Genomic DNA, 27,179 nt, shown 5'->3' with positions numbered 1-27,179 from the left:
CGATATTTTTCCTAATGGTCGAATTTATAATAAACAGAATGTTTATTATTTTCTGTATCTACCTGCTGAAATCCAAGGTTCGGCAACTTTTGCTCTCCTACCGTCATCGGTCGTTTCACGTCATTTGGCGCGCTTGAAGTTTGTTTTCTGAAGTTCTGATATATTTAGTTATTCATCTCAATATATTTTGAGTTGATATGAAACGTTGATCAACTAAGTCACATAAGAAGTGCGTTCTTTTTGGAAAAACTCGCGAATTCAGTGAAATATTGTATCACTTTCACATATGTTTTCATTACCGCGCGCTTCATGTCAAATTTAATAGTTCATATTGGGGACAAAATTTGCTAACTGAAAATTACATATGCTCCCTCTATCTATTTTTATAACTCTGAGATCGAAATATATCAAATATTTCTGTGGTAAAATATACAGGGCGTGGAAATTAAATCGAAAATTTTAACATTTCACCCAAAAAGTCCCGGGACTAACCAGGTTCTATCTATTATTTTCATTCAGAATGTTTGAAATTCTTATACCTATGTTGACTAAAATTCACTCCTATATTATGCCATTTTCAGAGGATGTTCGATTTATCTATAAAACATTTTTTGCAATGAAAAAAAAAACATTATTATCAGGTGATAAGTAGAAACGCCTCTTCGCGACGTCTGCGCTGAAAAGACGCTGGAAAGTTTCAAGAAAACGACGCTGCACTTTTTCTTCCAGTCCAACGGTGTCCTCCAATTGGATAAAATACGTTTTTCCATTACGAGACACTCACTATAAATGTTGATCGAAGAGGTATAAGGCTGTTGACGGGAATCGGTTCAAAAAATCCTGATGTTGGTACCTTTTTTGACTTTAGCCGTTGTATTCTGTGTACTTTTGAATGTTTATGAATGCACGCAGGTAGACAACGAACTGGAACTTATTTTTAAGCAGAGGTGAGAATTTTTTTTTTCTAAATCTGAATAAGTTGACAATTTTTATTTCACGTTTCCATTGTTTTCGTAAAATTCGTTTTTGATGCTTTTCATCTAACTTTCTTCCCACGTAAAAGCACATGAGCTGTTTTTCATCGAAGAAAATTTTATATTTTAATTTTAAAATTACTAGATTGCTCCGAAATTGATATTGATAATCCTGTTATGTTTCTTTGAATTTAACTTGCTAAATAATCTACCATTTAATTCCTCCTTAGGTGTACGAGGGTCAATTTTGGAATTTCAAATGAGAACCCCTGTTTTTATTGAAGATTCGTATTCTTCGGCAAAAAATACAAAAGATTTGTACGAACAATTTTGCAGGATTCGTCACAGATGGCTCTGTAATCGATTTTGAATTTTCCGTCTTGTCGCTTGTCGCACTTATTCTCTAACACCCTGTTTATTGGTTCAAACTAAATTTCAATTAAGTCTGATTTATTCTACGGAAATATTTCCTTGATAATTTTCTATGGTTCGGGAGATGCAATCAACATGAAATTGAGCATAAAGAATGTTATTATACTTTTATAGACGCTCAATTTCAACTCGGTCAGATTTGCAAACACTGAAGCACTAGATTTTGCTAGATACTGTGCATGAATTTTCTGATTATTGTTCTGATGAAGCAATCAGCTCAAAATTCTTCATGAAGCTTAATATTATTGGTTTCCATGACCGGTCAACACCTCAACTCGATAAAAATTATGAATTTTCATTGAAATATTTAATTTTTTTTTTCGATATTCTTCATGAATTTTTTGGGGATGCTATCAGCATTTAGTATAACGAGGTAATTCAAATTTTGAATATTACATGACCTTTGTCCTGTATAATACGCTTCATTGCAATTCAAACTCTTTATAACAAATTGTTCAAAGTTTTTCAAGAATAAATTGATTAAATTAACTGTTTAGATTGCAAAAAAAAACAAGTTGATATGGTATATCCAAAGTCACTTGAACTAGTTCATAAAAACGCTTGGCCATCAGATGTCCCTTTGAAGTGGATACCACGATCCGCTAAATACTGGGGTTTATTTGAAAGTATTGTTAAGCAATAAATTCGCCGGCCACAAACGAATTTCTGGTAACTTGGACAACCCTTGTATAATCGAAACATTCTGGCTTCCTCCGATTGATATACTATACATATTTAGTAAAATTTGAATTCTCATAGTTTTCTTAATTTCAGTTCGATTTTCAACATTTTTACTGTAAACTGTGGATAAAATTATTAATTTAAACTTGCATATTCAATCAATTGATGGCTAATTAGAAAGTATACAGGGTTAATCAGAAGTTTGTTTCAAACCCTAATTTCAAAACATTTTTCATCAAGATCTTTTCAACATTTTGTTATTGTTCGATGAAAATTTATAATTTTATGTACAGTTCACTGAAAGAATTTTGAAAATTAAGCTAAAAATAAGAAAACTATGAGACTTCAAATTTGGGCGATTATTAACTTGTTTCATTTTTTACAACTGATTGTACGTTTATATATACAGGGTGTTTCCTAAACATGCGGCAAAAATTCAGGGGGTTGTTCCTTGGACTATTTTAAGCATGTTTTGTCCTTGGATGATTTTTGAAAAACCTCTTTGTTTCGAAGATACAGGGCGAACAACATTTTTCATATTTTTAAAATTAATAATAGTTTAAATAAAAATGCGTACCGCACTGTGTTTACTAAGTAGGTACAATTTATTTTTAAATTTGTTTAACAACATTCCAATTACTAAAAACGGCCAGTTTTTTGACTAAAAATTGATAAGTGCAGATGGTAAAGGAATACAGATTAAACACGGTTTTCATTTGAATTCGTTTTGTGATGTATTAGCAATTAACATTTTATCTTTGACTATTATGAATCGCTATGCAGTTAATGAGGAGAAGATTGGATGCTTGTATGCTGGTTAGAGGTGGTCATTTCATGTAATTTTTCATAATAAAATGTTATTATCTGAAATTTTGTTTCCCCTATATCTTCGAAACAAATAGGTTTTTCAAAAATCATCAATGAACAAAATATTCTTAGAATAGTCCAAGGAACAACCCCCTGAATTTTTGCCGCATGTTTAGGAAACACCCTGTATATAGGACGAATTTCGCGTAATATTCTAGTAAAATACATGGAACACATATGGATCACGTAAGAAATAACCATAGTGATGAATCCGCATTGAAACACTAGGTTTTGAGAATTAGGTATGCTGCATCCGCAAGTTCATTGAAGATGTTGAAGTAGATACCTAACAAAATTTTTTTTGACCGAATAAAATGCAATTCGAGCAGAGACGTATGGTTCATGACAACATTGTTGTAGAAACTTTCTGTAACACTGAACTAAAAAACCAATTCAATAGGAAGGTAAAATATTTATTTTTGAAAATGATGAGCTAAATTTCCATAGTGCTTATTTTGAAAACGAAATTAGATATAATCATTAAATCGTTGAAAAATTACTTTTGTCTTCAAATTCCGTTAATTTCTTTTAGAAAAAAAAAATTAATGTTTTCGAATTCATTTCTGTATAAGAAATTGAATTTCCTCTTCAACTATCCCAAATATTCATAATTTTCGTTAGCGAAAATCATTTTATAAAGTTAATGATATCCGGAAGTAATTGATAAAAAAGCAACTTAATTTTCATAGACTTTTTAATCAAGCAATCAATTTACACATGGACTAACAATATATCGTCATTTGGAAAGTAATTTTGAAACATAGGAATACTTTCATCTTAACATATTATGTTCCCTATTATAAAATATATGCAGCAATTGCTTAGACCTCATAATTGTAATGTACTGATTCCCAAAACAACGCTCTTCACTTCTAGCAGCAAACAACGTCCGTCTTTTTGCAGCAAGCGTCGTCCGGTTTCTTGCAGCAAGCATCATCAGTCTTCTTGCAGCAATCGTCATCGGACTTGCAGCTTATGCAATTAGTACATTTACAAATGCAACAAGCATCATCAGTCTTCTTGATGCAAGCGTCCTCTGGTTTCTTACAGGAAGCGTTATCGGACTTGCAGCTTATGCAATTAGTGGATTCGCAAATGCAGCAAGCATAATCAGTCTTCTTGCAGCAATCGTCATCGGACTTGCAGCTTATGCAATTGGTACATTTACAAATGCAACAAGCATCATCAGTCTTCTTGTTGCAAGCATCCTCTGGTTTCTTACAGGATGCGTCATCGGACTTGCAGCATAAGCAATTAGTGCATTCGCAAATGCAGCAAGCATCATCAGTCTTCTTGCAGCAATCGTCATTGGACTTGCAGCTTATACAATTAGTGCATTTACAAATGCAGCAAGCATCATCAGTCTTCCTGCAGCAAGCGTCCTCTGGTTTCTTGCAGCAATCTTCATCGGACTTGCAGCTTATGCAATTAGTGCATTTACAAATGCAGCCAGCATCATCAGTCTTCTTGCAGCAAGCGTCCTCTGGTTTCTTACAGGAAGCGTCATCGGACTTACAGCATATGCAATTAGTGCATTCGCAAATGCAGCAAGCTTCATCAGTCTTCTTGCAGCAAGCGTCCTCTGATTTCTTACAGGAAGCGTCATCGGACTTGCAGCATATGCAATTAGTGCATTCGCAAATGCAGCAATCATCATCAGTCTTCTTGCAGCAAGCGTCCTCTGGTTTCTTACAGGAAGCGTCATCGGACTTGCAGCATATGCAATTAGTGCATTTGCAAATGCAGCAAGCATCATCAGTCTTCTTGCAGCAAGCGTCCTCTGGTTTCTTACAGGAAGCGTCATCGGACTTGCAGCATATGCAATTAGTGCATTCGCAAATGCAGCAATCATCATCAGTCTTCTTGCAGCAAGCGTCCTCTGGTTTCTTACAGGAAGCGTCATCGGACTTGCAGCATATGCAATTAGTGCATTTACAAATGCAGCAAGCATCATCAGTCTTCTTGCAGCAAGCGTCCTCTGGTTTCTTACAGGAAGCGTCATCGGACTTGCAGCATATGCAATTAGTGCATTTACAAATGCAGCAAGCATCATCAGTCTTCCTGCAGCAAGCGTCCTCCGGTTTCTTGCAGCAATCGTCATCGGACTTGCAGCATATGCAATTAGTGCATTTGCAAATGCAGCAAGCATCATCAGTCTTCTTGCAGCAAGCGTCCTCTTGTTTCTTACAGGAAGCGTCATCGGACTTGCAGCATATGCAATTAGTGCATTCGCAAATGCAGCAATCATCATCAGTCTTCTTGCAGCAAGCGTCCTCTGGTTTCTTACAGGAAGCGTCATCGGACTTGCAGCATATGCAATTAGTGCATTTGCATATGCAGCAAGCATCATCAGTCTTCTTGCAGCAAGCGTCCTCTGGTTTCTTACAGGAAGCGTCATCGGACTTGCAGCATATGCAATTAGTGCATTTACAAATGCAGCAAGCATCATCAGTCTTCCTGCAGCAAGCGTCCTCCGGTTTCTTGCAGCATATGCAATTACTACATTTACAAATGCAACAAGCATCATCAGTCTCCTTGCAGCAAGCGTCCTCTGGTTTCTTACAGGAAGCGTCATCGGACTTGCAGCATATGCAATTAGTGCATTTGCATATGCAGCAAGCATCATCAGTCTTCTTGCAGCAAGCGTCCTCTGGTTTCTTACAGGAAGCGTCATCGGACTTGCAGCATATGCAATTAGTGCATTTACAAATGCAGCAAGCATCATCAGTCTTCCTGCAGCGAGCGTCCTCCGGTTTCTTGCAGCATATGCAATTACTACATTTACAAATGCAGCAAGCATCATCAGTCTTCTTGCAGCAAGCGTCCTCTGGTTTCTTACAGGAAGCGTCATCGGACTTGCAGCATATGCAATTAGTGCATTCGCAAATGCAGCAAGCATCATCAGTCTTCTTGCAGCAATCGTCATCGGACTTGCAGATTATGCAATTAGTGCATTTACAAATGCAGCAAGCATCATCAGTCTTCTTGCAGCAAGCGTCCCCTGGTTTCTTACAGAAAGCGTCATCGGACTTGCAGCATATGCAATTAGTGCATTCGCAAATGCAGCAATCATCATCAGTCTTCTTGCAGCAAGCGTCCTCTGGTTTCTTACAGGAAGCGTCATCGGACTTGCAGCATATGCAATTAGTGCATTCGCAAATGCAGCAAGCATCATCAGTCTTCTTGCAGCAATCGTCATCGGACTTGCAGATTATGCAATTAGTGCATTTACAAATGCAGCAAGCATCATCAGTCTTCTTGCAGCAAGCGTCCCCTGGTTTCTTACAGAAAGCGTCATCGGACTTGCAGCATATGCAATTAGTGCATTCGCAAATGCAGCAATCATCATCAGTCTTCTTGCAGCAAGCGTCCCCTGGTTTCTTACAGAAAGCGTCATCGGACTTGCAGCATATGCAATTAGTGCATTCGCATATGCAGCAAGCATCATCAGTCTTCTTGCAGCAAGCGTCCTCCGGTTTCTTGCAGCAATCGTCATCGGACTTGCAGCTTATGCAATTAGTGCATTTACAAATGCAGCAAGCATCATCAGTCTTCTTGCAGCAAGCGTCCTCTGGTTTCTTAGAGGAAGCGTCATCGGACTTGCAGCATATACAATTAGTGCATTCGCAAATGCAGCAAGCATCATCAGTCTTCTTGCAGCAAGCGTCGTCCGGTTCCTTGCAGTAAGCGTCATCGGACTTGCAGCTTATGCAATTAGTGCATTTGCAAATGCAGCAAGCATCATCAGTCTTCTTGATGGAAGCGTCCTCTGGTTTCTTACAGGAAGCGTCATCGGACTTGCAGCATTTGCAATCCTTCTTATTAGAGCTGCATTGGCAGCTGTCTCCACACTCACAACCCTTGCTGCAACAGTTCTTCTCGGTTGAGCAGCATATGCAGTTGTCACATTTGAAACTTTGGTCGCATTTGCCGGAATCTGAGCATTTGAAATCGTCGCATTTGCAGCTGACTTGCTCCTTCTTGCAGCAGGCTCCTTCGGCTGTAAAAAAAATTGATTTAGTGATTATTTTGTGGAAGTGAAATCTGAGTACTTTTTGAAAAACATATGAGGATTCGTATCAAGATCATAAATTAAAAATAGTAAAGAGTTCACAATAAAAATGATACAATCAGGGCCGGCGTTAGGGGTGAAACATTGAAGCGCTTTTATTTGAGGGGCGGCAATTCGGCCTAATTATGCCCAAAAAAGATATATATTAAAACTCTTGTGTTTTTCAAAGATTTCACACTTTACTACATTTTTAGTCCATTTTTTCTACGTTGAACAAATTTTATTATAATTTTGGATTATTTCCATTGTCAGCGAGAAGTCCGGATCTAACACCGTCAGAATAGTTGAAGCAGCGAGAAGATTGAGAGTAAATTTCAGGCGGAAATAAACAAACGAAAACTTTTTCAGGAAATAGAGAAGGAATTCGGAAAGTTGTTTAATAATCTGGTCATACTTAAATTGTGGAAATCGAAAATTGCAGGAAAAATTATATTAGAAATTTACTTTTCTATTTTTCATATAACAACTTGAAATCATACTAATTCTTATTCAACATCTATTACAGCATAGTTTTCCTCTTATCATACATATCCTTTTCTGATGAAAATAATCCAAAATTGAAATCAAACATGGTCAACGTAGAAAAATTTACGAAGTGAAGTGAAGTGACACAAGTACTCAAATATCTCGAAAACTGTTGATTTTAAGTTATAATTAAATATGGCTCAATCGACAGCAAATGATACTAAATCTCCTTCAAGGTTCAAGTCTAATTTGGGAACACCCTGTATACAATACCAATTTCAAAATTTGTGCAAAATTCAAGAAGAATATTGAAAAATGAGGAAAATCCTCATTTCATTTCGGGAAATTGAAATTCAAATGATGCAATTATCACTCTACTAAACTGAGTGTAATTGTTTTTTATTGTTGGATGGCTAAATATTCGTTATATTTAGATAGAGTTACTCTATCAAGATGTTGGAGAGTGCGGATGTATGTAAGAAGTGCTCTGATAATTTTGTGGTTAATACCAAATTAGTAAAGTGTTCATTATGTGCGATGAAACTACATGTAGTGTGTGCATCTCTAAAGGATGCATGGTTGAGAATTTTCTCGGAAAATAAAAATGTAAAATGGTTTTGCGATTCATGTTGTGAAAAACTGAAAACATTGGATAAATCGTCTGTAATTCCACATGATGATAATGAAATACTTAAAAAGGAGATAATATGTTTAAACCGTGAAAAAGAATTAATGCAAAAGTCCATAAATGATTTGGATTATACAATTAATTTGCAGAAATTGATAATAAATAAAAATGAAATACCGACACAACAAAAACAGATTTGTTTTCCGACTGCAACAACTTATAATACGGAAAAACAACCTATCAGTTCTACATCTGGGTCCAAGAACGTATCTAATCTGCAATTAATTAGCGAAGCATCTGTGTTAAACTCGAAGATAGGTAACGAAGGTGGCTATGTGAGGAATACCAGAAGTTCTAAAAATGTGGGAGCAACTATGAATAAAACTAATAAGGGTCAAGATAGTTCAAATGTCAAAACTGTAATCAATGAGGTTGACCATAGCCATGCTGAACAGCCATATTCTGACAAAAAGACAAATGAATGGAAAGTAGTACCTGGGAAACGAAAGGGCAAAACAGCAACAGTGTGTACTGGAATCAATGCCCCTGAACAAGATAACATTAAGGGTGCACCAAAAAAGCGGTGGATATATCTTGGAAGAATTGCAGGTGATATTTCAGAGGAAGCAGTTAAAAAGTATATGAGTAATTTAAAGACATCAGAAAATATTATAGTTAAGAAATTGAACACTGTAGGATCCAATTCTGCGTTCAGTATAGGCACTCCTAATGACGATACTTATAAATTGTTAAATAATAAAGATTTTTGGCCTAGTGGTGCAATTATAAGAGCTTTTAATTTTCAGAATTTTTTTCAGAAGGGGGGGAGAAAGGACAGCGTAGTCTAAGGCTGAGGCTTCTTCATATAAATGTCCAATGTCTTCGTAATAAGATTGAACAAATAGAGGCTTTATGTTTAGATCACGATATTGTTTTGTTCAGTGAACATTGGATGTGTGTGAGGGAGCTGGAGCAAGTAAAGTTGCATGATTTTACAGTTCTTTCTTCCTATTCCCGTAGGCATCGTGGTCATGGTGGTGTGGCGGCCGCTCTTAGAAATTTTCATGTTGATAAATTTGTACCCAGAAATGATATAAACTCAAAATCAGTTGAAGTGGAAAGTGAGGTTTGTGCAATCCAGTCCACTCAATTGAAGACCTTGATTATAGCTGTTTATCGATCTCCACTGGGTAACTTCAATGTTTTTCTGGATGTAATTGCAAGTATTCTAGAATTAATAAATTGTTGTGACTTTCGTGTTTTCGTCCTGGGGGATTTTAACATTAATTTTCTCAGAGATAGCACTAATAAATCTGCGATCGTGGATCTTTTCTCTTCATATGGTCTCCATGGTATTGTGTCGTCTGCTACTAGAGGAAGTGCATGTTTGGATAACATTTTCACAAATGTTGATGATTGTAGGGGTTGCGTGATTGATCTGGGTTTCTCTGATCATTTGGGCATAGAGACTGAATTTGTTTGTGATGTAGGAACACGAGGAGTTGGTGAAGTGACTGTGTGTAGACCACTTACTAGGGTGGGAATGGATACTCTCAAATATCTGGTTAGGGATATTTGTTGGGATTTTATATGGGATACTAATATTGGTACAGAGAGCAAGTTTGATATGTTTGTGACATTTATAAAGAATTGTGTGGATTTATCATTTCCCCCAAAAACATATAAGCATTCTGTTAACTCCTTGCCTATTTCTTGGTTCAGTAATGATCTGAAAAATATGCGCGAGAGATTAATTTTTTATAGAGATCTTGTTGAAGTTTATAAGACACCCAATGCGAAGAAAATAGTAAGTGACTATCAAAAATTATATCGACGTGAAATTAAGATTGCAAAAAAGCAATATAATGACAACTATATCCGGAAACACAATTATAATCCAAGATCTGTATGGAACGTTATCAAAAGTAGTACCAATCTGTTGAAGAAAAAAATAACAAGTAAAAATAATATCACTGCTAATAGATTCAACCAATTTTTCGTTGATTCACCCAAAAAGATCATCATGAATATACCACCATCTAGAAGGACATCGGCGGAATTTATGAATAACTACTGTAGTTCGATAGGGTCCAGATTACATGATATTCGATTTAAGTTCTCTCTTGTATCTGAGGCTAGAGATATCATTATGAAACTAAATAATAAGAGTAGTCGAGACTATTATGGATTCAATATCAAAATACTCAAGAGTCTAGTAAATGAATTAATTGGTCCACTCACCAAATTGATGAATCTATGCTTAAAAGATAACATCTTCCCGAAAATACTTAAGGTAGCAAGAGTTGTTCCTGTTCATAAAAAGGGTTCAGTGCAATTGGTCAACAACTATAGACCAATATCGATTATACCATTGTTCTCAAAGGTCTTGGAAAGGGTTATGCAGCTACAGTTAACCTCCTATTTTGAGAGCAACTGCCTCTTTAATAGCTCCCAATTCGGATTCAGAAGCGGCCTCTCTACAACAGCTGCCATCACAGAGCTTATGAAAATTATTAATGAAGGATATAGTGATGGTTTATACGTGGGTGGACTTTTCTGTGACTTGAGCAAGGCTTTTGATTGCGTGTCTAGAGAGCATCTTCTTTATAAATTAAAGAGGTATCAGTTCGATCAGGGTGCAATTGAACTTTTGGGCTCCTATTTGTCTGATAGGGTGCAGTGTGTTGATGTCGGGGGAGATCTGTCTGACTTGTCAAGTGTTGATTGCGGTGTGCCACAGGGATCGGTTCTCGGACCGCTTCTCTTCCTCATCTACGTCAACGATCTTGTGAGCTGCGACCCTGATGCGGACTTTGTTCTTTTTGCTGATGACACAACTGTGCTCAAAAAGGCTCAGTCTAGGGAGCTTATAGTTCACATTTTGGGAGAGTTGTCCTCTGTTGTTTCAGAATGGATCAATAGCAACCAGCTCAGCTTGAATGAAACGAAGACAGAGTATATGTATTTTTCAATGAGAGATCTAGGAGGGATGAATTCACTTGAACCAATCAAATTTTTAGGTGTACATATGGAGGGTAATTTGTCATGGAATGCTCACATCGATAAAGTCTGTAGTTCAATTACGTCAGGTGTTTTTGCATTGCGGTCATTAACTGATGTTGTGTCGGATTCTGTGTTATTGTCTGTGTATCGTGGATTCATAGAATCTAGGATAACATATGGTATTTTGTGCTGGGGTCATGATGCTGGTGTGAAACGACTCTTTGGATTGCAAAGAAAGGCTATCAGAGTTTTGGGTAGACTTAATTACAGAGATGAATGCAAACATGTCTTTTAGGATAAAAAAATACTTACTGTCCCGTGTCTGTTCATTTTTCAGTGTTTGTTGTTTGTAAAGTCGCATGAGGAGGAATATAGAACACACCAGGATATTCATGAATATAACACACGAAAAAGAGATCTAATTTATCCTGATTTCCACAGAATCAATAAGGTAAAGTGCGGTGTAACTTACTATGGGCCTAAGCTCTTCAACAGCCTGCCACCCACTGTGAGGGCGATGCCTACTAAACAATTCAAACTTTGTTTGAAAAAATACTTGTTGAATAAATGCTTTTTCTCATTGAATGAATACTATTTGAATAATTTTCAGGATTTTTCATGAGTATATATTTTCTTTTTGTATTTGACGTATGTAAACATTGTGAAATGTAATAGCATGAATAAAAAATATTATTATTTGAAAATGACAAAGGTTGCATTCAGACCGGCTTACTAAGTAATAAACTTGAGTTTTTGCTGAATTCACTAGAAAACGTCAATTTTCCATAAAATTATCAAGAGCTATAAATGACATTGAAATGTACCGCAAAAATGTATATCGATGTAAACTCCATCTGATTCAATTCTGTTGAATGAAAAGGAAAATTGTATAAGAAATTTCATTTAGTTTTTTTCAGATAAACGAAAAACTGGCTTCGAATTTCCCGTTAATCCAATTTTCTCTCATCAAAAATAATCTGTTGAGTATTGAGACGCAAAATTATATTTTCAATATCAATCAGAATGAAATTGAATTAGAATATGTTCGATATATCATATGAATGTAACTAGTGATCAAATTATTTGGGAAAAACTACTAAACACTGCAAACAAATCAGGAAACAAACTCAAATGAGAAGAACCTATCGAAAAAATGCAAATTTCAGACTAATATTGCAATATTTCCTATTTCATCTGAAAAAAATTTTCAATTAAAATTAATTTTTAAAAGACGAGGAATAAATAATATCATTAAGGGTTTGAACTGTTATTTGTTTGAAATTCAACTGTTCAAAATTTGATTTATACCAATCATTTATATGTAAGCTTCAAAATTACAAAATTATTCTTGGAAATAGTCAACCAAAAAATTCAAAACTAATTTTTCTTCACCCAACACCAAGAGTAAAAAACCGAAAAAAAAATAAAAGAGGGTGTTTTGTAAAAACCAATCAAATTTCCATACATTCATAAAATCAATATAAATAAAAACTGGATAATTAAACAAAATATGAATGAAGCTTACCTTGACTCATGATGACTGTATAATGTTTTGGTTACTTCGAAAGCTTTTAAAACACTGACCGGTATTTCACTGTTTACTGTACGCTGACTGGAATATTGCACGCCTATTTTATATTAGGAGTATAATCTAGCGCCGTGTGCACATTTCTTGATTCTACGCAATCGATACAGAGTGTGCTGTGTGCAACAAGCTTTCCAGAACCATCTAGTGTTATCTGTTTGAAATTTTAATTGTTGATTCAATCTCTTATCGCTTTTATCATTCGCATGACTGGAACTTGTTAATTCAATTCGGTACCAGTTGAATTACGTATTGAATTTTGTTAACTATTAGGATGAATTGTGACTTATTAATTGGATATATATTTTTTATACTGAAGATAGTTATACTCGTAAGTCAACATGTGTTATTCGATATTATACCAAGAACTTGTTGAAATAACTTGCTTTTCGTTGTTTGAAGAATGCATTCATAAAGCACTGATGCAAATAGTATACAAAGGTTTGTCATTTTCCCAATCTTATAGAATATTACGACTCGATGAAAAAATACTGCAAAGTTCTTAAGATGGCTTAATTTCTTTTTTATTGCAAATAACTGAATACTTAAGAAAAAAATCTTATAATAATACAAAATGACAATAATTATACAAAGGGTGTTAATGAATAAATGTAACAAACTTCAGCAGGTGATTCTAAGTGACAAAATAATGTTTGCTTCAAGACTTTTGTTCGCAAATGCTTCGTAATCCGAGATACTGGATGTTTTAGTTTTTTTTTTAAAAATGACTATATGTATTTAATTGCCTCATTATTTGCCTTCAAATTTGAAGTATCTGATTCGCGGACGAGGAAAATCAACGCGATACATCCTCCAATTTTTGCACCAAATTTTTTCAAATATTCCCTCATAGTTTTCGAAAAGAGCGTTGGAAAGGAATCCAAGCTTCGAGTGGGATCAATATCTGGATGGGTGACCGCTCTGGGATGCTTCGTGGAAATTTTCGAGAGCAAATCAATTAATTTACTCGATAATAAATCCATTGATTTGCAAGCATTCGAAAGATATCATCATGAATCTATGTAAACAGTAGTCTTGGAAAATTTCATGAACATATAACTTTCCTTATAGGTCTCATTCAGATTGGAGAGAAGCTTGGCACAGGGAAAAATATGTACGATGTAGGGAGACACTAATAAAACACCTATTTTGGGCATGTGAAAATGATATTTATCGAATCAACAGAAGAAAACCAGCCAAAAGATCCGACAATATTTTCGATGAGGACGGTAAGCAATCATAAGTATTCGACTCTAACTTAATTCTTTATAAAAAATAATAAAACAAAGTAATTACCACTGATATCTAATAGATTAGTGGAAATTACTGTTTTTTTTTATAAGATCACATTGCTTATAGTTTCTTAGGAATTATTGTTCAAATTGATCGCTGGCGAATCGATATGGATGATAAAGCCATTCATTTTTGTGCGGAATTTATAGCACCCAACTCTTTCATAGTATCCAAGAAAAGCTCAGAGTTTTTATCTACGCAATGGAAAAATTTTGAAATAAGCTAAACGCTACCTAATGGCGAATGCGCCACGTCAAAAAGTTTTGATAGTGCAGTGATTTACTTTACAAGTTCCTAAACTTTCATGACCATCGCATGAATTGTTCATAAATGACAAAATATCTACATTATTTTTATTTGTAGATAATAAATTGTGGAGGAAAAACAAGAAGAAACACTCCAATAAAAAAATTATCCTTTCTAAGACTGCTCAAGCTTTTTCAGAAATGGATAGGTCAAGATAAGATATCTTTAAAAAAAGGTTTTCCAATAAGGTTTCATTCTGTTGTGAAAAAACTTATTATTGGGAAACCCTGTGGTGAGCAATCTCTTATCAAGTTAATTTTTTGTTTCAGTGAAATATCCTTGGATTCCAGAAAAAAAGGCAAAAATCTTTTTGCGTTCCCGACGAGGCATGAACAGAAGAACAGGCTCCATAACTTCAGAATGTTGCAAATCTTCAGGGTGTACTTGGGAAGAATATGCGGAATATTGTCCCACTAATAAACGTTATACATCTTATGTTTAACTCAACATTCACTGATTACTTTATCCACTATGGGAAGTATTCGAATTACAACCAAAATGTTGAGACTATTTGTGTTATACTCAATGAAATTTGTTCATTTTTAATGAAGAATTTTATTATGAATATATTATTTTTTTTATCTGTTTCGCCTTCATATTTTATATCGATACTCTTTCAACTCTAATTTTAACTCAAATACGTAATATCAAAGACTGGTGCTCTATGGAATTTTATAATAAATAGAGAATATCGAATACTTTCCATTTCTTTGATGAAATCAAATACTCATAAATTACTGGATGATCTGTTGAAGTAAATAGTAAACATAGCATTGAAACATGTTTTTTGTGTAATATGACATCAACATAGTTAATAATTGTAAATATTTCAGCCTGATAAAAGATATAAAATTATCTTTCGACATTGAGAGAAATATTTCATTAAAAATATCAAGAAAGCAAAATAATAGATTATTGTCCTTCACCAATAGATCTATAATACCTAGCTGTTTTTCAGCCTTATATTTTTGGAAACAGGTTGATCTGGCATATTTAACAAAATTTCAATTGGAAATTCACAGAAATTATTTCTGGGATGTGGAATAAAAGAAATTTAATAAAATCAAGTATAAAATTTTATTTAGATTTCAATTTTGTTTGTACAATAGGAGTTTGAAAAAAGTAAATATAATATCTAAACCAACAATTTACATGACACCTATGGAACAATAAACAGAAATCATCAAAGGTAGGAAAGGTAATTTTTCGCCAAGGCTTAATAAATAATGTATAAAATTTTCATAAAATAAATTTAACTCAAACCTAACAGATATAAACTCTCTGGAATATATAACAATGGTTAAGAATATTTACAAATTTTGAGGGTATATACTTTCGTTAAACTATGGAATGCATAGAGAGAATAATACATGAGGAATATCAAAATTTTAACTGAAATCAAATTTGTTGGAAACAATAAGGGAAATAGGGAATAATGTCCAACTGTAGAAAGAAGCAGAAAAATTCTTGCATCGAAATATCTGATGATAGACAATAATCTTAAAAAAAAAAACATAAATTCTTGAATGAATTAGATTTGAAATTGGAAAATTTTATATTGATTTCAAGAAGATCATGGACATAACCAAAAAATGAACAAGGGAAAAGTCTTTAAGAGTGAGAAAATTTTATTCTTTGTTGATTACCTTAGGGGAATTACAGACATTAATATTGCATTCTCATGAACATGTTATCCAAATGGAAATGAAGTCTTTGCAGCATCTACAATAGCAATTCTTTTGAAATTCTTGAACGATTAGTACAAGAACAAAAACCATTCCCAACTAATAAATAAATATAACTGAAAGTCTTTGGAAAAGAATAGTTTGCTTTGAATCATAGTTTAAATTTTCAACCACTAGCATATTCTTGTCGAATAACTGAGCTGGAAATGACAATAAGTATTCGAACCAAGCAAAAAGTGGAGGGTAATCTAGAGTCCATTCTGATGTGTTTTCGAAGTACCATTTCTTAATTGGCAAGCTATGTGTTATAGCAAGCCAGTTTCTATGAACTTCAAAGTCGGTCGAATAACTAAAAGCAAACATAAATTGAATTATAAAACTGAAAATTGTTTGTTAATTCAATATTTATTCAAGTATTTCAAAAATCAATTTTATTTATAGTAGGTACATACTATGCAGGAATTAAGAGAAGTTTTAAAAACGTAGTTAAAAGGCTGATCGGTATGATCATTCTATAATTTAATCCAATATTATTTCCACCCAGTAAAATAAAAGAGTAATTCTCAAAATATCAATGTTTTGATCATTATCTTTGAGGTTATGTATCTCCGATTTATTTATAACCTAACTTTTTAATGTCAAAACAAAGTTAAGCATCTATAAACAAAGAAAGCAGTTCCAGTGGAACAATGCAATGTCCTCAATGTAACGATTTCATTGAAGTATTTAATTGATTCAGTCCTTACTTGGTGGAAAATCATATTATTCGGTAAAAAAAAATAAATGTAAACACTTACTACTTTCCACAGATTTTATTATTCACGACAATTGTTTCGCCGTCTAAGCGGCTTCATCAGGGTTACATTGCGAAGGGTTACAACACTTCGCAATGCAATCTCTATAAGAGATTGAATTTCCTCTTCAACTATCCCAAATATTCATTATTTTCGTTAGCGAAAATTATTTTATAGAGTTAATGATATCCGGAATTAATTGATAAGAAAGCAACTTAATTTTCATAGACTTTTTATTCAAGCATTCAATTTACACTTGGACTAACAACATTGGGAATGTAATTTTGACACATAGGAATATTTTCATCTTGATATATTATGTTCCCTATTATAAAATATATGCAGCAATTGCTTAGACCCCATAATTGTCATGTACTCATAATCCCAAAACAACGCTCTTCACTTCTAGCAGCAAGCAACGTCCGGTTTCTTGCAGCAAGCGTCATCGGACTTGCAGCATATGCAATTAGTGCATTCGCAAATGCAGCAAGTATCATCAGTCTTCTTGCAGCAAGCGTCCTCCGGTTTCTTACAGGAAGCGTCATCGGACTTGCAGCTTATGCAATTAGTACATTTGCAAATGCAGCAAGCATCATCAGCCTTCTTGCAGCAAGGGTCCTCTGGTTTCTTACAGGAAGCGTCATCGGACTTGCAGCTTATGCAATTAGTACATTTGCAAATGCAGCAAGCATCATCAGCCTTCTTGCAGCAAGGGTCCTCTGGTTTCTTACAGGAAGCGTCATCGGACTCGCAGCTTATGCAATTAGTACATTTGCAAATGCAGCAAGCATCATCAGCCTTCTTGCAGCAAGGGTCCTCTGGTTTCTTACAGGAAGCGTCATCGGACTTGCAGCATATGCAATAAGTGCATTCGCAAATACAGCAAGCATCATCAGTCTTCTTGCAGCAAGCATCCTCCGGTTTCTTACAGGAAGCGTCATCGGACTTGCAGCATATGCAATAAGTGCATTCGCAAATACAGCAAGCCTCATCAGTCTTCTTGCAGCAAGCATCCTCTGGTTTCTTACAGGAAGCGTCATCGGACTTGCAGCTTATGCAATTAGTACATTTGCAAATGCAGCAAGCATCATCAGTCTTCTTGCAGCAAGGGTCATCTGGTTTCTTACAGGAAGCGTCATCGGACTTGCAGCATATGCAATAAGTGCATTCGCAAATACAGCAAGCATCATCAGTCTTCTTGCAGCAAGCATCCTCCGGTTTCTTACAGGAAGCGTCATCGGACTTGCAGCATATGCAATAAGTGCATTCGCAAATACAGCAAGCATCATCAGTCTTCTTGCAGCAAGCATCCTCTGGTTTCTTACAGGAAGCGTCATCGGACTTGCAGCATATGCAATAAGTGCATTCGCAAATACAGCAAGCATCATCAGTCTTCTTGCAGCAAGCATCCTTTGGTTTCTTACAGGAAGCGTCATCGGACTTGCAGCTTATGCAATTAGTACATTTGCAAATGCAGCAAGCATCATCAGTCTTCTTGCAGCAAGGGTCCTCTGGTTTCTTACAGGAAGCGTCATCGGACTTGCAGCATATGCAATAAGTGCATTCGCAAATACAGCAAGCATCATCAGTCTTCTTGCAGCAAGCATCCTCTGGTTTCTTACAGGAAGCGTCATCGGACTTGCAGCTTATGCAATTGGTACATTTGCATATGCAGCAAGCATCATCAGTCTTCTTGCAGCAAGCGTCCTCTGGTTTCTTACAGGAAGCGTCATCGGACTTACGGCATATGCAATTAGTGCATTTGCAAATGCAGCAAGCATCATCAGTCTTCTTGCAGCAAGCATACTCCGGTTTCTTGCAGCAAGCGTCATCGGACTTGCAGCATATGCAATTAGTGCAATCGCAAATGCAACAAGCATCATTTGTCTTCTTGCAGCAAGCGTTCTCTGATTTCTTACAGGAAGCGTCATCGGACTTGCAGCATATGCAATAAGTGCATTCGCAAATACAGCAAGCATCATCAGTCTTCTTGCAGCAAGCATCCTCTGGTTTCTTACAGGAAGCGTCATCGGACTTGCAGCTTATGCAATTAGTACATTTGCAAATGCAGCAAGCATCATCAGTCTTCTTGCAGCAAGCGTCCTCTGGTTTCTTACAGGAAGCGTCATCGGACTTGCAGCATAAGCAAAAAGTACATTCGCAAATACAGCAAGCATCATCAGTCTTCTTGCAGCAAGCATCCTCTGGTTTCTTACAGGAAGCGTCATCGGACTTGCAGCTTATGCAATTAGTACATTTGCAAATGCAGCAAGCATCAACAATCTTCTTGCAGCAAGCATACTCCGGTTTCTTGCAGCAAGCGTCATCGGACTTGCAGCATATGCAATTAGTGCATTTGCAAATGCAGCAAGCATCATCAGTCTTTTTGCAGAAAGTGTCCTCCGGTTTTTTGCAGCAAGCGTCCTCTGGTTTCTTACAGGAAGCGTCATCGGACTTGCAGCAAATGCAATTAGTGCATTCGCAAATGCAGCAAGCATCATCAGTCTTCTTGCAGCGAGCGTCCTCTGGTTTCTTACAGGAAGCGCCATCGGACCTGCAGTATATGCAATTAGTACATTCGCAAATGCAACAAGTATCATCAGTCTTCTTGCAGCAAGCATCCTCTGGTTTCTTACAGGAAGCGTCATCGGACTTGCAGCTTATGCAATTAGTACATTTGCAAATGCAGCAAGCATCTTCAGTCTTCTTGCAGCAAGCGTCCTCTGGTGTTTTACAGGAAGCGTCATCGGACTTGCAGCATATGCAATTAGTGCATTCGCAAATGCAGCAAGCATCATCAGTCTTCTTACAGCGAGCGTCCTCTGGTTTCTTACAGGAAGCGTCATCGGACTTGCAGCATATGCAATAAGTGCATTCGCAAATGCAGCAAGCATCATCAGTCTTCTTGCAGCAAGCATCCTCTGGTTTCTTACAGGAAGCGTCATCGGACTTGCAGCTTATGCAATTAGTGCATTTGCACATGCAGCAAGCATCATCAGTCTTCTTGCAGCAAGCATCGTCCGGTTCCTTGCTGCAAGCGTTCTCTGGTTTCTTACAGGAAGCGTCATAGGACTTGCAGCATATGCAATTAGTGCATTCGCAAATGCAGCAAGCATCATCAGTCTTCTTGCAGCAAGCGTTCTTCGGTTTCTTGCAGCAATCGTCATCGGACTTGCAGCTTATGCAATTAGTGCATTTGCAAATGCAGCAAGCATCATCAGTCTTCTTGCAGAAAGCGTCCTCTGGTTTCTTACAGGAAGCGTCATCGGACTTGCAGCATATGCAATTAGTGCATTCGCAAATGCAGCAAGCATCTTCAGTCTTCTTGCAGCAAGCGTCCTCCGGTTTCTTGCAGCAAGCTTCATCGGACTTGCAGCATATGCAATAAGTGCATTCGCAAATGCAGCAAGCATCATCAGTCTTCTTGCAGCAAGCATCCTCTGGTTTCTTACAGGAAGCGTCATCGGACTTGCAGCTTATGCAATTAGTGCATTTGCACAAGCAGCAAGCATCATCAGTCTTCTTGCAGCAAGCATCGTCCGGTTCCTTGCTGCAAGCGTTCTCTGGTTTCTTACAGGAAGCGTCATAGGACTTGCAGCATATGCAATTAGTGCATTCGCAAATGCAGCAAGCATCATCAGTCTTCTTGCAGCAAGCGTTCTTCGGTTTCTTGCAGCAATCGTCATCGGACTTGCAGCTTATGCAATTAGTGCATTTGCAAATGCAGCAAGCATCATCAGTCTTCTTGCAGAAAGCGTCCTCTGGTTTCTTACAGGAAGCGTCATCGGACTTGCAGCATATGCAATTAGTGCATTCGCAAATGCAGCAAGCATCATCAGTCTTCTTGCAGCGAGCGTCCTCTGGTTTCTTACAGGAAGCGCCATCGGACCTGCAGTATATGCAATTAGTACATTCGCAAATGCAACAAGTATCATCAGTCTTCTTGCAGCAAGCATCCTCTGGTTTCTTACAGGAAGCGTCATCGGACTTGCAGCATATGCAATTAGTGCATTCGCAAATACAGCAAGCATCATCAGTCTTCTTGCAGCAAGCATCCTCTGGTTTCTTACAGGAAGCGTCATCGGACTTGCAGCTTATGCAATTAGTACATTTGCAAATGCAGCAAGCATCTTCAGTCTTGTTGCAGCAAGCGTCCTCTGGTTTTTTACAGGAAGCGTCATCGGACTTGCAGCATATGCAATTAGTACATTTGCAAATGCAGCAAGCATCTTCAGTCTTCTTGCAGCAAGCGTCCTCTGGTTTTTTACAGGAAGCGTCATCGGACTTGCAGCATATGCAATTAGTGCATTCGCAAATGCAGCAAGCATCATCAGTCTTCTTGCAGCAAGCGTCCTCCGGTTTTTTGCAGCAAGCGTCATCGGACTTGCAGCATTTGCAATTAGTGCATATGCAATCCTTCATATCAGGGCTGCATTGGCAGCTGTCTCCGCACTCACAACCCTTGCTGCAACACCTCTTCTCGGTTGAGCAGCATATGCAGTTGTCACATTTGCAACTTTGGCCGCATTTGCCGGAATCTGAGCATTTGCAATCGTCGCATTTGCAGCTGACTTGCTCCTTCCTGCAGCAGGCTCCTTTAGCTGTAAAAAAATTAGATTTAGTGAATTTTTTGTGGAAGTAAAATCTGAGTACTTCTTGAAAAACATTCGAGGATTTGTATCAAGATCATAAATTGAAAATAGTACAAAGGAAAATTTATATCAGAAATTCACTATTCTATTTTTCATATAACAACTTCAAATCATACTAATTCTTATTCAACATCTATTACAGCATAGTTTTGCTTCTTTCATACATATCCTTTTCTAATGAAAATAATCCAAAAATGGTCAACGTAGAAAAATTCACGAAGAATGAAGTAAAGTGACACAAGTACTCAAATATCTCGGAAACTGTTGATTTTAGGTTATCATTAAATATGGCTCAATAGACAGCAAATGGTACTAAATCTACCCGTTAATCCAATTTTCTCACATCAAAAATTATCTGTTGAGTAATGAGACGCAAAATTATATTTTCAATATCAATCAGAATGAAATTGAATTTGAATTTGTTGATATATCATATGAATGTAACTAGTAATCAAATTATTTGGGAAAAACTTCTAAACACTGCAAGAAAATCAGAAAACAAACTCATATGAGAAAAACCAATCAAAAAACTGCAAATTTCACACTAATATTGCAATATTTCCTATTTCATCTAAAAAAAATTCTCAATTAAAATTGAGATCAAATTATATCATTAAGGGTTTGAACTGTTATTTGTTTGAAATACAACTGTTCAAAATTTGATTTCTACTAAACATTTATAAGTAAGCTTCAGAATTACAAAACTATTCTTGGAAATAGTCAACCAAAATATTTAAAACTAATTTTTCTTCACCCAACACCAAGAGTAAAAAACCGAAAAAGAGAAATAAAAGGTTTTGTAAAAACCAATCAAATTTCCATACATTCATAAAATCAATATAAATAAAAACTGGATAATTAAACAAAATATGAATGAAGCTTACCTTGACTCATGATGACTGTATAATGTTTTGGTTATTTCGAAAGCTTTTAAAACACTGACCGGTATTTCACTGTTTACTGTACGCTGACTGGAATATTGCACGCCTATTTTATATTAGGAGTATAATCTAGCGCCGTGTGCACATTTCTTGATTCTACGCAATCGATACAGAGTGTGCTGTGTGCAACAAGCTTTCCAGAACGATCTAGTGTTATCTGTTTGAAATTTTAAGTTGATTCAATCTCTTATCGCTTTTATCGTTCGCATGACTGAAACATGTTAATTCAATTCGGTACCAGTTGAATTACGTATTGAATATTGTTAACTATTAGGATAAATTGTGGCTTATTAATTAGATATATATTTTTTATACTGAAGATAGTTATACCCGTAAGTCAACATGTGTTATTCGATATTATACAAGAAATTGTTGAAACTTCCTTTTCGTTGTTTGAAGAATGCATTCATAAAGCACTGATGCAAATAGTATACAAATGTTTGTCATTTTCCCAATATTACGACTCGTTGAATAAATACTGCAAAGTTCTTAAGATAGTTTTATTTTCTTTTTTATTGCAAATATCTGAATACTTGAGATAAAAATCTTATAATAATATAAAATGACAATATACAGAGGGTGTTGATGAATAAATGCAACAAACTTAAGAAGGTGATTCTAAGTGACAAAATAAAGTTTGCTTTAAGACTTTTGTTCGCAAATGCTTCGAAATCCGAGATACTGGGTGTTTTAGTTTTTCTTAAAAAATGACTATATGTATTTAATTGCCTCATTATTTGCCTTCAAATTTGAAATATCTGATTCGCGGGCAAGGACAATCAACGCGATACATTTTCCAATTTTTGCACCAAATTTTTTCAAATATTCGCTCATAGTTTTCGAAAAGAGCGTTGAAAAGGAATCCAAGTTTCTAGAGGGATCAATATCTGGATGGGTGACCGCTCTGGGGTGCTTCGTGGAAATTTTCCAGAGCAAATCAATTTATTAACTCGATAATACATCCATTATTTTGCAAGCATTCGAGAGATATTATCATGAAACAGTAGTCTTGGACAATTTCATGCACATATAACTTTTTTATAGGTCTCATTCAGATTAGAGAGAAGCTTGGCACAGGGAAAAAATATGTACGACGTAGGGAGACACTAATAAAACACCTATTTTGGTCATGTGAAAATGATATTTCTCTAATTCTGTGGTTATTCCGTTCATTCTTCCACATCTTGTAGAACAAAATCGTGCGAGAATATATCAGGAACGCACAGTTTTCATGGTTATATTTTATTATTCTATGTTGGTACTCCGAACTTTCCGCCACGGCTTTATTTGTCAATTCATCAATTTGCCTTAAAGAAATCAGTTCTGCCAACCAACATTTTTCAATGCGAAAATCACTAAAATATATTTATGGAAATATTTCATTAGTTTCAATGAAAATGCAATGAATTAGAGAAAATAATGTATAATACTCGTACAGAAGGCTCATTCTACCACTCGTTCATTCCAAAACTCGCCACTTCGTGGCTCGTTTTTGAATTTTGAACTCGTGGAAGAATATCAATGCCTTCTGCACTTGTATTATAAATAACTATTATCGAATCAACAGGAGAAGACCAGCCAAAATATCCGACAATATTTTCGATGAGGACGGTAAGTATTCAATTGGATTCGATTCTAACTTAATTCTTTATAAAAAATAATAAAACAAAGTAATTACCACTGATATTTAATAGATTAGTGGAAATTACTGTTTTGTTTTGTAAGAACACATTACTTTTAGTTTCTTAGGAATTATTGTTTATTGGAACCCTAATTTTAATCCTTCAAAATCGATTGATCGCTGGCGAATCGATATGGATGATAAAGCCATTCATTTTTGTTCGGAATTTATAGCACCCAACTCTTTCATAGTATCCAAGAAGAGCTCAGAATTTTCATCTACACAATGAAAAAATTTTGAAATAAGCTAAACGCTACCTAATGGCGAATGCGCCACTGCGCCACGTCACGTTTTGATAGTGCAGAGATTCACTTCACAAGTTCCCAAACTTTCATGACCATCGCATGAATTGTTCAAGAATGACAAAATATCTACCTTATTTTTATTTGTAGATATATATATATATATATATATATATATATATATATATATATATATATATATATATATATATATATATATTCTTTTGAGAAAGAGCAATACAAAATATTAATTTCAAACAATCAAGCATATGTGTCGATGAATCTCAGTATTAGCAGAGGAAATGTAATGGGGCATCATACATTTCAACGTATGATACAAGAGAACAGATAAAAACCTCAGCAAAAACTCTGTCTCCCCGTATCGGTGTAGTGACTGGTTTGTGTAAACGTTTACAGAATAAGCTGACATAATTTATATTGAAGGACTTCCTCTTCAACCAAAACAAAATTTTCTTTATCCTCTCTTTTCGGTTGACGACTCTATAATTTCCAATTGGATCCTAAAACAAAAAAAAAAAAGAAGCAGAAAGGAATACTAAATATTAGTTTTCATTATATCGATTTGAAGTTAACTACCCATTCTAAGAAAGAATCTGAAACTGAATGGATAGCTTGGAAACCATCATGAAATTTATAAATCGGACAATCATTCACCAAGTGGTCAATGGTCTCTTCTACACCACACTCACATAGAGGGCTATCAATAGAATGCCATTTGAAGAGGGTACTATTACAACGACCATGACCAGTTCTAAGTCGATTCAAAATACACCAAATTTTCCTAGGAAGATTGAAACCTAGAACTTTTTCTGAGGGATCACCGACAAGACTTTTGTTGAAGACGTTAGAAGAAGTCCATCCCGAACGCCAAATTTCCTTGTCGCTTTCATTGGATTCAAGGAAGGTATTAGTCCATAAAGGTTTGCGTGATTTCAATCTAGAAGTTCTAGAATCTGGGAAATAGGATAAAATTGGAAATGAGTTCGGGTAGAAATGAAATTTATCCCAAGATTTCTTGGGATAATAAATTATGGGGGAAAAACAAGAAGAAACACTCCAATAAAAAAATTATCCTTTCTGCTCAAGCTTTTTCAGAAATGGATAGGTCAAGATAAGATATCTTTAAAAAAGGAATTTACAATAAGGTTTCATTTTGTTGTAAAAAAACTTATTATTGGGGAACCCTGTGATGAGCGATCTCCTTATCAAGTTAATTTTTTGTTTCAGTGAAATATCCTTGGATTCCAGAAAAAAAGGCAAAAATCTTTTTACGTTTCCGACGAGGCATGATCAGAAGAACAGGCTCCATAACTTCAGAATCTTGCAAATCTTCAGAGTGTACTTGGGAAGAATATGCGGAATATTGTCCCACTAATAAACGTTAAAGATCTTATGTTTAACTCAACATTCACTGATGACTTTGTCCACTATGGGAAGTATTCAAATTACAACCAAAATGTTGAGACTATTTGTGTTTTACTTAATGAAAATTGTTCATTTTTAATGAAGAATTTTATTATGTATATATTATTTTTTTTATGTGCTTCGCCTCCATATTTTATATCGATACTCTCATAAATTACTGACTAAGATGTTGAAGTAAATAGTAAACTTAGCATTGAAACAATTTTTTTGTGTAATATAACATCAACATGGTTAATAATTGTAAATATTTCGGCCTGATAAAAGATATAAAATTATCTTTCGACATTGAGAGAAATATTTCATTAAAAATATCAAGAAAGCAAAATAAAAGATTATTGTCCTTCACCAATAAATCTATATTACCTATCTGTTTTTCAGCCTTATATTTTTGGAAACAGGTTGATCTAGCATATTTTAAAATATATTTTTTCAGAAATGGATAGGTCAGGATAAGATATCTTTAGAAAATGGTTTTCTAATAAGGTTTGATATTCTTGTAGAAAAAAACTCATTATTTGGGAACCCTGTGATGAGCAATCTCCTTATCAAGTTAATTTTTTGTTTCAGTGAAATATCCTTGGATTCCAGAAAAAAGACAAAAATCTTTTTGCGTCCCCGACGAGGCATGAACAGAAGAACAGGCTCCATAACTTCAGAATGTTGCAAATCTTCAGAGTGTACTTGGGAAGAATATGCGGAATATTGTCCCACTAATAAACGTTATACATCTTATGTTTAACTCAACATTCACTGATTACTTGGTCCACTATGGAAAGTATTCGAATTGAAAGCAAAATGTTGAGACTATTTGTGTTTTACTCAATGAAAATTATTCATTTTTAATGATGAATTTTATTATGTATATATAATTTTTTTGTCTGTTTCTCCTTTTTATTTCAAATCGATACTCTTTCAACGCTAATTTTGAGTCAAATATGTAATATCAAAGACTGGTGTTTTATGGAATTTTATAATTAATAGAGAATATCGAATACTTTCCATTTCTTTGATGAAATCAAATACCTACTCATAAATTACTGAATGATCTGTTGAAGTAAATAGTAAACTTAGCATTGAAACAATTTTTTGTGTAATATGACATCCACGTAGTTAATAATTGTAAATATGTCAGCCTGATAAAAGATATAAAATTATCTTTCGACATTGAAAGAAGTATTTCATTAAAAATATCAAGAAAGCAAAATAAAAGATTATTGTCCTTCAACAATAGATCCTTATTACGTAACTGTTTTTCAGCCTTATATTTTTGAAAACTGGTTGATCTGGCATATTTTAAAAAATATTAATTGGAAATTCACAGAAATCATTTCTGGGTTAAGGAATAGTAAAAATTCAATATAATCAAGTATAAAATTTTATTTAGATTTCAATTTTGTTTGTACAATAGGAGTTTGTAAAAAGTAAATATAAT

At 35.2% G+C, this 27,179-nt stretch overlaps 3 protein-coding genes and 1 pseudogene across 3 annotated transcripts; 2 read left to right on the top strand and 2 right to left on the bottom strand.

Annotated features, from left to right (window-relative positions):
* The first annotated feature begins 784 nt into the window (after positions 1-784).
* On the top strand, positions 785-15,205 carry LOC123684841 (probable insulin-like peptide 7). The gene is made up of 3 exons (XM_045624318.1): positions 785-947; positions 13,779-13,936; positions 14,576-15,205. The coding sequence occupies exons 1-3, from the start codon at positions 844-846 to the stop codon at positions 14,746-14,748; spliced, it is 435 nt and encodes a 144-aa protein (XP_045480274.1). The 5' UTR covers positions 785-843; the 3' UTR covers positions 14,749-15,205.
* On the bottom strand, positions 3,639-12,876 carry LOC123684833 (balbiani ring protein 3-like). The gene is made up of 3 exons (XM_045624306.1): positions 12,648-12,876; positions 5,742-6,954; positions 3,639-4,595 (listed from the first exon to the last, which is right to left on the bottom strand). Exons 1-3 carry the CDS (start codon positions 12,655-12,657, stop codon positions 3,827-3,829), a joined length of 1,992 nt encoding a protein of 663 aa, XP_045480262.1. The 5' UTR covers positions 12,658-12,876; the 3' UTR covers positions 3,639-3,826.
* Positions 15,206-17,190: 1,985 nt separating the features above from the next.
* Positions 17,191-22,516, bottom strand: LOC123670779 (balbiani ring protein 3-like). Its single transcript, XM_045604327.1, has 2 exons — positions 22,322-22,516; positions 17,191-21,386 (listed from the first exon to the last, which is right to left on the bottom strand). The coding sequence occupies exons 1-2, from the start codon at positions 22,329-22,331 to the stop codon at positions 17,191-17,193; spliced, it is 4,206 nt and encodes a 1,401-aa protein (XP_045460283.1). The 5' UTR covers positions 22,332-22,516.
* A 569-nt stretch (positions 22,517-23,085) lies between these two features.
* Positions 23,086-26,523, top strand: LOC123670778 (annotated as a pseudogene).
* Positions 26,524-27,179: the final 656 nt, after the last annotated feature.

The sequence above is a fragment of the Harmonia axyridis genome, chromosome 1 (assembly GCF_914767665.1).
Source record: "Harmonia axyridis chromosome 1, icHarAxyr1.1, whole genome shotgun sequence".
Taxonomy (NCBI): Eukaryota; Metazoa; Arthropoda; class Insecta; order Coleoptera; family Coccinellidae; genus Harmonia; species Harmonia axyridis.
Note: the sequence above shows the minus strand (reverse complement) of the source record. Positions and strands in the feature narration are given on the sequence as shown.